This window comes from Salvia hispanica, chromosome 6, assembly GCF_023119035.1.
Source record: "Salvia hispanica cultivar TCC Black 2014 chromosome 6, UniMelb_Shisp_WGS_1.0, whole genome shotgun sequence".
In the NCBI taxonomy this organism is placed as follows: domain Eukaryota; kingdom Viridiplantae; phylum Streptophyta; class Magnoliopsida; order Lamiales; family Lamiaceae; genus Salvia; species Salvia hispanica.
Genome location: NC_062970.1, coordinates 43241692 through 43251523, shown reverse-complemented (window position 1 = coordinate 43251523; position 9832 = coordinate 43241692). Strand labels below are relative to the sequence as shown.

Below are 9832 nucleotides of genomic sequence, written 5' to 3'. Positions count from 1 at the left end.
TAGTAAAACTTGTCTATTTTTATGGATGAAAAAAGTTTTTTTTTTTTTTAAATATCTATTTTAATGGATATACTTTTTAGACTAGAAAACATCAATAAGTTTACTTATCCTCTTTTCGCTAAAAAAAACCAAATAAATTTCCACATTTTATAAGAAATGCTCTATCTAGAGTGCATCAAATAAAGTGGAGTAGTACTTCAAGGCTCATCAATTTCTCAATAGGGCTTAGAAGCAGTTTTTTATATTTTTGGCCCATTAGTTAAATGCATAAGGTCCGTCATGATTCTTAATAGTACTTTATTCTCTTGAAAAAAACGAATTTATCTCTAGGTTTAGGTTAAGCTAGTCAACGACACACAGTCGATTTGTCTACAATTACGTTAAAGAAAAGCCTTATTTTTCCGCCGTTGTCTCCGGCGGCTTTGTGATCGACAAACTCAGGTGAAGTTGGTTGCAGTTTCTGTGTTTCGTTGATGTCAAAATCTCTTTCTTATTTGCCTCTTTTCTACACTAACAATGGTACCAAATCCACACACTTGTTGTAAAAGATGAATATTTGGCTTTGTTATTTCTTCCTTCGCCCCAAGTTACCGATTCCATTTTGAGTGTCCAAGTTACTTGAGTCATTTCTCTTTTTCGTTAAAAACAAAATAGTTAATCACCTTTCTTTTACTTTACTCTCTCTTCTATCTCTTACTTTATTCTCTCATTTACTTTATTTAATTCATTAAACGAAATTTTCTTAAATCTCGAAAAGAAATGCATCAAGTAACGTAGGACGGAAGGAAGGAGTGGTATTTATTTGTAGGGTTCAAGAATTTGTTTATGAATTAGGAATTAGATTGTGTTGTGAGTCATGGCTAGAGTACTTCAATTGACTGATTAACAGCATGAATTTTCAATGCTGAAGTTCCTGTTGTTAATAATAGGGAGGCTCATAGTGATTTTAGGATTTGTATGCAAGTGAAATGATTTCGAGTTCGTGTATATATTGATTTGAGTGATAACAAGATGTGAAATTAACTATAGTCATTTGAACTCTCCAAACTGATCATGTCAAGTAAACTTGGATTTTGATCATAAAAAATAGCTTCACTACAAGATTTTTTGCTCTTTTTCTAGTGTTAACATTGCCATTAGATGATGAAAATGTGATAAAAAGAAGATTCTCAACTCAGCTAGTCCTTCTCACTTGTGTAGCTTCATTCTCTTTGTTGTGGCTGGAAAGGATCCTCTTACCTCTAGTGTTTTAGCTGTGAGTTATTTGTTCGGGTTCAATATGTTTATGTAAGTATCTACACTGTTGTATTGAACAATATGCCGTATCTGAATGAAAATTGAGTATCAGAAATAATGGCTTTGTTTCTCTCTATCTCTCATTATTCCCTTGTTTCATTAGTTCATATCCTGATCTTGTTGGATTGAGGTGTATGAGATAGAATCTAGCACTTGGTAGCTCATACTTATTAGTAGTTAAAGATTTGTTTCTGAATTAGGTGAAAGATTTCTTTTATGGTTTAAATACTTAAATTGACTGCTTTGATTTGGCAGCATGAATCCGAAGAAGGCCAACGTTCCTGCTGTAACTCCCGAGGAGGATTATGGTGATAGATGGATGAGACTGATCTGGAACATCGATCTTTTGATGAAAATATTTATCCTGTTACCTGCAAAATCTATTATCCGATGCAAGTTAGTATGCAAACATTGGCTCGCACTGGTCTCCTCTGAGAAATTCTGCCATCTCCACACCCTGCGCTCCCCAAAGGTGCAGCCGTCTCTTCTCCTGAACTTGAACCAGAGGAATCCCAGCTCGCACATCTTTAACTTTGATCCAATCATGAATGGCGAAAAGCTGATGATACCATACACCTTCTCTGTTCCAAACCCCACAATCATTTGTTCTTGTAACGGCCTGATGCTACTAAAATCGGACCGTACATATGAGACTCTATATGTTTATAATCCGACCACTAAGCTGTCAAGAAAGATCTGGGTTACCGATTCCTATAAGGACAATATTGTGGCACTTGCCTTAATTTTTGATCCTTCGAAGTCACTCCACTACAAGGTTGTTTGCATTAAGTCAACCGTAGAGGATCGCATCTATCCTCTTAAGGTAGATACTTGTCGGATCGAGGTCTATGACTCGGAGAGTTGCGCTTGGAAGCTCAGTTTGCGATTTGTGTTTCCTGAAAGGCTTAAATTGAGTGGTGGATACGGGGGTGTGTATTGTAATGGCTGGATATACTGGGAGATGTTGGATGCAGTCGTCTACTATGATATTGCTAAGAATGAATTCGACTGTATATTAAAGCCTAGTTATTCATCTTACCAGTTCCAGACAAGAATGGTACATTGGGATACCACTTACTGTCTCCATGAGGCAAATGGTCGTCTATACATATCTAGATGTCTCACAAAGGCTAACGAATGTCTGTCAATTGAGCTGTTTGAGTTGGAGATGGGCGAAGGTGGTTCTTTGCAGTGGGTGTTGAGGCACAATGAAACAATCCTTCAACATGAACCGACCTCCCCATTAACTGGTTATATTGATCATTTGAGAGTCATTAAGGGACCATATGGCACGGAGACGTGCAGTGTACTGTATCATATGGGCGGGAAGATCAGCGTCTATAGTTTCATCGACAAGAGCCATAATGTGCTCGTTGATTTGACGGGCCAACTGTTCCACATGGATGTATGGGGTCCTGAGTTGAAAATGTATGAATTTATTGCATGTTTAGCTGTGGTTTGAGGGATGAGATGCAACTTAGACTTTGATGATATTACTATGTGGGAAGGCTCTATGCTGAAGAATTTTAGTTAGGTGTTTAAAAAGTATGCAACATTTTCTTTATTATCTTTACGTTGTGTTTATGAACACTCTTTATTTTCTGACTTTGCGTTTATGAAAAATCTTTATTTGAGCTCCTAATCATGCATCTTAAGTCGTTTAAGTACGAGATTTGTTAGTTCGAAACCTTGAAGTTTAGAGTCAAGCTCATCAAATCAATTCATTTCCAGGCCAAGTTGTGTAACATAGTACTCTCTCCGTCCATGAATACTTGTCTTGTGGTTCATTTTCCGTGAATTTTACTTTTGGTAAATGAACCGTACATATTCACTTACTCTTTCTACTAATATTTTATTACAAAACTAATAATCCTTTCATCCCAATAATTTTTTGATTTTCCATTGACATTTTACTTCATTCACTTTTAACTACTTTTGTGCACGCAATTTAAAATATTGACATGTAAAGGTTAAACAAAATGAGAATAAAATATAAAAATTAAATTAAAAGTTTTTTCCCGAGCCATAAGTTGCTCGTTAATTTGATTGCACTCTCTCCTATTGCTGAAGAAAAACATTTCTCTCGTCCACATATCAAGTTGGCAATATGAGTTGGTGTGTGAAATAATAGTAATATTTTAATAGTGTAGTGATAAAATGCAAACTTATATATTGTACAAACTCAAAACTCCTCAACACAGCTTCAACACAGTTTCAATACAATATCAACAGTGTAAAATTTTAAGATTTTAATGTCAACACAGTATCAACACAACATCAATCATTGACTACCGTAGAAATTCTGTTGACGTTTTTCTGTTGATGCTTTTTTGTGATCTGTTAAAAATTTTCAATGGTCCATATCATAGTTTTGAGTTTGCATAATATTTAGAGTTTTCATTTGATCACATTCTTATTTCGATAAGTGTAATCATAATTAATAAAGAAACTAAATGAATATAAAATATGAAAACTTTCCTCAACTTTTTGCATAAAGTTTGGAAGAAAACTTCCGTTTTTTATGCAACGTATGGATACTTGAAATGCCACCATAGTAAATTCAGCAAGATAAGTTTTATATATAGATGCTTCTTGCAAAATCTCATAATTTTCAAAACACTATATGTGTCTGTTTTTATTGTGATTGGGATTTGGGAGGTCTAGCTAGTTCATCTCTCATATCTACTATTTTAAATAATCATATAACAATTTCTACCAAAAAAAATAATCATATAACAAAACATTTACTTCCAAGCGTATTTTAAAAAACATTTAAGCCTTCATCATTTTCCATAAAATGTCCCACAATACAAAATTCTGACGAAAAGCCGATTCTTCTCGTCATAATCTAAGGTAGAATTTTTATCTTAATGTATAAAACACACGCCGTTTAGCAAAAAAAATAAAAAATTTATGGTGTTTCCTAAACTTTTAGCATATTTTAAAAAAATATCCCCAAGTTTTAGCATACTCAAGAATTTGTCCTAAACTTTTAGCGTTTCAAAAATAGTTTCTCAAATTTTGAATAATTAAAAATTTTGTTGAGACACAAAATACTAATATCAACCCTTCTCATTTTTTACAAAAACAACGACATTAATGCAGATGCTAAAGTGATTTTTTTGCATATATAATGAAACATATTATAGAATATGCTAAAAGTAGTGTGGGGCATCTATACATATATAAAAGGCGAGTTTTGGGCCGTTTTTGAATATTTGTGAATTTTGAGTATAAATTTAAATATTTGTAAATATAGGGTGTGAAATTAAATATTTAAATAGCCGCTAATAAAATATGGAATAACGGCTGAAATATAAATGACTCCAATATTGAAACCGTTACATTCATATGAATTGAAACGGTTACATTCAAATGAACAAACTAATCAATTACAATATTATTATATTGATAGAACATACGAAATTATAAAGTTGATTACACTGTTAGTCAATAAACATTAATATGATGGTCAAATGATTAATTCAAAAAATTAACCACTAATCAATTACAATATCATAATCAATTGCATAAAAGTAACGGTCATCCTCTCTTATTTGTTCATCTACACTATAAATATGTAGTATGTGCAAGATTATAATCACTTCTTCATTGTCTTATTTTATTTGTTGAAAGCATGGAATTCATCTTCCTTGATAATCTACAACCTAGCAATACTTCGTCACTCATTCGAGTACGATGTCGTGTGTCTATGAATTCATTAAACGTGGAGACAAAACCATTGTAATATCCTTAGAATGTATTTTCCATGACAGGATGGTATGAGTGTCACTTCTTACCTTATCACGGTTTGTCTTGCGGAAAGAGGTTTTTTTTCGACCAAACTTATAGTTCGGTTTATTTTATAATTTTCATTGTAATTTCCATTTCATTTATTGTTGTTTTTTTTCCTGTGATTACAATAGTTAGAGTACCGCGTGTATATGGTTCGAGAATTTTATCCTAATATTTTTTACAATTCTTAGAGATGGAAGAATTGTAACATCCTTAACTCGAAACATGTATAATATTTATCTTCTTCTTAACACAATTTATTACATTTGTATATTTATATTGTCACTGACGCTATAATTATATTAAGTGGTGTCACAAAAAATAATATTTTACTAATAATATTATTGTTGAAATTAGGATTTGACACTTAATTAGTCTAGGATACAACTGATTTTATATTAAAATCTAATTATCTTATCTATAGGTGATCATGCTGAGTAAGATAGTATATTATACTATTAAGAACTATATTTTTACAAAAAGAAATTTTGCAGTATTTAAAATTATAAAGTAGTATAAAAAATAGTAGATCGAGTATATATGTTTCATGTTCCAACAAACCACGTTTAAAAGTGCAATAAATAAAGATAAACGTTATAAACGTTCAAAAGAGTTATCATTATTCATTAATATAATAGTGTTAATTCAACCAATTAATATAATATTTTTTTGTGTAGTTTATCATTTGATTTTTTTATGGTCATAATTTTGACATTTTCAATATTATGAGTTATCAATTTATTATTTAGTTAAAAGTGTGATTTACATTATTTTTAGTATAGAAATAGGAAGGATTGTTTTTCAAAAGTGTCAACAATTGATATAGTCTCTTCATCGTTGTCCAAATAATTGTGTTTGTTTTTACTCCATTTCAAATATGTTTAATTTTATGTGTTTATGTATAAAATGAATTGAGGAGCATATATTTATTGAATTGTTATTATATAGTAGTACAATATATATTTTTTTATTTTTAAATATTATTTAGTTATATTATTTCTTATTTTAAATAATCAATTAAGAATTTAAAACTGTGTATGATAGAAAAAATATTCCGTCGTGCATCGCACGTGGGTTAAAACTAGTTTGATTAAAACACAAGGTTCTATATTAATGGTAATATGGAAAAAAAATTACTGAAGTTTGACATCTAAATATCTCCAAGACTCCAAATTAAGGGAGCAACAAGGTCAAATTATGTTAGGCAATTAGTGTAATTAATTTTCACATCTTCGAAGTACCCCCTATTTATTTTTCGGCCAAACCTACAAAATCAATTAATGGCAAAATTTGATTCAGAAATTTCCTACGCCTTTTTAGTCGTCGCGTAAAAATACGCTCATTTTTAACGATGAATAATAGTTATTTATTCGATAGTGCTAGTTATAAAATATTTTAACACATTGTATAAAATTATATTTGTTGCACTTTAGAAAATACCTATATACTAGTATTCAATTTGGGTTGGCTGTGTAAAGCTGACTTCTATTTTTAGGCATGGGCAGGAAAGCTATTCCGTCATTGCTCCAGCTCACTTTTATAACCGTCAAAAATTATGAAATTTATCCTAATTAAGGTCAAATTATATAGGATTTATTATAATTTCTATACCAATTTTATATAATGTTTTCAAATCTATTAGTATAACCTTTTCAAAATATCAATTTTATATCTAATTTCTCAAAATCTATTAATACCTCCAGATTCAATTTCTGGCATCACATTGATAATATGGCATGCTTATATATGAGATGAGGTGTAAATATTTTTTTAGAAAATGACACATACAAGGATATACACATAATTAAGCCTCGGAATGCTATGTTAATGAATTCAACGATAGATTTTTCAAAAAATTAAAAATTGGTGATATTTACAAAGATAAACATAGATTTCAAAATATTGTATAGTTAATCCAATTATATATACCGCAAATTATTGATGTCATTAATTTCACCCCACTAAAAAAAATCAAAACTTGATAAGTTCATATTCTCTACAAACTTCAAATAAATAGATAACAAAACAGTAATCTTTGACTTTTATGTATTTTATAAAACAAAATTAATAACGCTAAACATAGACTATATATCTTCACGAATAATTTCAATCTCATGTAGTTTATTATATATTCCCAAACTCAATATATATGTTTTAGTTATACAAAGAGATATCATCTACTCCTAAAAATACTAAATCAAATTCTAATAACTATGAAAATAAATTATAAAGATAAAATTAGATAAGATATTTTAAATTCACTTATAAATGAAATAAATATCGTATCAGTATATATACCATTTCAAGATGCATACAATTTTCAGTTATTCGATCATGAGAATTGGTTAGTAAGGATAATCTACTTGCCTATTGTCAATGGCATGGGGTTTAAGATTTTAAATAGTAGTAATACACACGTTTCATACATGCATATAATATTAATTACTCGACTTTAGTCGAACGTATAGACCTTCAAGTTGAGTGCATGGCAAACTATATACTATAAATAAGACTCTTATTTGTCTCTTAAAATTCACCAATATATCACTTTATCCCCCCATCAATGGCCTCTATTACAATCACAAAATGGATAATCCTATCCATCAACATCTTGATCATACAAACCCTAACCCTAACTCATGCCCAACAAGTTCCTTGCTTCTTCATTTTTGGAGACTCCCAAATGGACAATGGAAACAACAATCTCCTTCCTACATCTGCCAAAGCTAATTATCGCCCTTATGGGATTGACTTCCCCGGCGCCGTCCCCACCGGCCGGTTCACCAACGGCAAAAATATCGCCGACTTCCTAGGTATAATTTTTCTTGACCAATTTATACTCCCTCTGTGTCCACAAAATAATATCACAATTGTCATTTTGGTATGTCCACAATTTAAAGTCACACTTAATTTATTTTCCTGCTTAGGTAAGTGGGTCCACAGTCCACTAATTTATCACAATAACATTCCACTATAAAATAAATATTTAAAATTGATACTTACATTCCTCTCACTTTCTTTTATGTATTCTTAAAATTCGTGCAAGTCAAAATGGGAATGGAAGGAGTACTATATATTATGACCATCTATTGAATAAACTATTTCTTGATTTCCGCAGCTGAGTTGTTAGATTTTTCCGATCCGATCCCGCCGTTTGCGTCTACGAGAGGCTCTGACATTCTCAGAGGACTCAACTACGGATCCGGAGCTGCCGGGATTCTTGACATCTCCGGGATACGACAGGTGATCATTGACCAAACAAACACATTCAATTTTCTGAAACCATAAAAATTCTACTTATACTAAACTATGAGAGGCCTATATATGTTTGTGGTATAGGGCCCTCGGTTCAGCATGAACGACCAGTTAGCAAATCATAGGGCGACAACCGGTCAAATCGCCGCCTTATTCCGGAATCGGACGGCCGCGGACAACTACCTGCGACAGTGTCTCTACGTCGTCAACATAGGCAGCAACGACTATATTAACAACTACTATTATCAGAGGCCGCGGTCCTTGTCTAATCTTCTCTATACACCCGACCAATTTGCCGACCAATTGATCGCAGAATTCTCTCGACAACTAAGGGTTAGCAATTACGAAATAAACTTTTACTATGTTACATTAATTCTAATATTAGTACATGTATAATGCCAATTGCGTGTGACATAAATTGATACTATATGTATACAATACTGATTATCGAAAAGATATCAAATTTTATAAATTGAACATATACTAATACAATTAGTAAGATTCCTCACAAAAGTACTGTAGTTTAAATTCAAAGGTTTTATGTAGTTTTGAAAAGAGAAATTGGTTAATTTTAACTAACTGACGTATTTTTTGTTTCTGTTTTACAGAGATTGTACGACCTCGGATCAAGAAAAGTTGCGGTGTACGGGATCGGTCTGATCGGGTGCATTCCTCAAGAGATATTATTATATCCGATCACCAACGGGTCTCCCTGCGTCGACAAAATCAACGTAGCTGTCGGACTATTCAACGACAGGCTCATGTCGCTCGTCAACAACCTAAACAACAATTTACCAAATGCTCAATTCACTTACATAAACGCCACCAGCATTGCACTAGGAGACCCTTCCCTCATTGGTAGGTCTATTTAAAATCAAAACTCGAAAAAAAAAATTTACTAATAGATGGATTGTTGTTGCAGGTGTGAAGGTGTTGAACGCTGCGTGCTGTGAGGTGCAGAGGAGTGGGCCCGCGGCGGGGCAGTGCTTGCGTGATGGAGCGGTGTGCGGCAACAGACAAGAGTATATATTCTTCGATAATTTTCATCCCACGGAGATCTCGAACAATGTGACGGCGATGAGATCTTACAGAGCTTTGGTGCCAGCCGACGCGTCCCCGGTTGACATTGAACGTCTTGTTCGGCAGTGACTGAAACATTTACTTTTCAAACGGGATTTTATGTAATGTTGTTTTATAAATTAATGAATAAATAATAAAGTAAGAGGGTTGTTTATGACTATGTATTGAATAAAAAGTTTTGTGTTGAGAACTCGATCTTTGCACTTTATTTGGGGAATGAAAGTATTAAAGTGTTGATCTCTAATGTGACTCAACCTTTAACTTTTGTAATAAAATATATATATAAAAAAAAAACAAGGTCAAGTTATATGAGGCAATTAGCGGAATTAATTTTTACATCTTCGTAATACTCCTATTTATATTTTTGGCACTTGATTCAAAAAATATCATATGTCTTCAAGCTTTT

General features: G+C 32.2%; 2 protein-coding genes across 3 annotated transcripts; both read left to right on the top strand.

Moving 5' to 3' along the window:
* Positions 1-315: 315 nt before the first annotated feature.
* Positions 316-2938, top strand: LOC125194488 (F-box protein At5g07610-like). 2 transcript variants are annotated; one of them, XM_048092734.1, is made up of 2 exons: positions 316-441; positions 1552-2938. In XM_048092734.1, exon 2 carries the CDS (start codon positions 1553-1555, stop codon positions 2756-2758), a length of 1206 nt encoding a protein of 401 aa, XP_047948691.1. In that variant the 5' UTR covers positions 316-441; position 1552; the 3' UTR covers positions 2759-2938. The 2 variants fall into 2 exon arrangements, with proteins under 2 accessions (XP_047948691.1, XP_047948690.1); XM_048092733.1 differs by lacking the exon at positions 316-441 and adding an exon at positions 470-1287.
* A 4706-nt stretch (positions 2939-7644) lies between these two features.
* LOC125194490 (GDSL esterase/lipase At1g29670-like) lies at positions 7645-9616 on the top strand. The gene is made up of 5 exons (XM_048092736.1): positions 7645-7904; positions 8210-8334; positions 8431-8679; positions 8955-9204; positions 9269-9616. Exons 1-5 carry the CDS (start codon positions 7655-7657, stop codon positions 9493-9495), a joined length of 1101 nt encoding a protein of 366 aa, XP_047948693.1. The 5' UTR covers positions 7645-7654; the 3' UTR covers positions 9496-9616.
* The last annotated feature ends 216 nt before the right edge of the window (positions 9617-9832 follow it).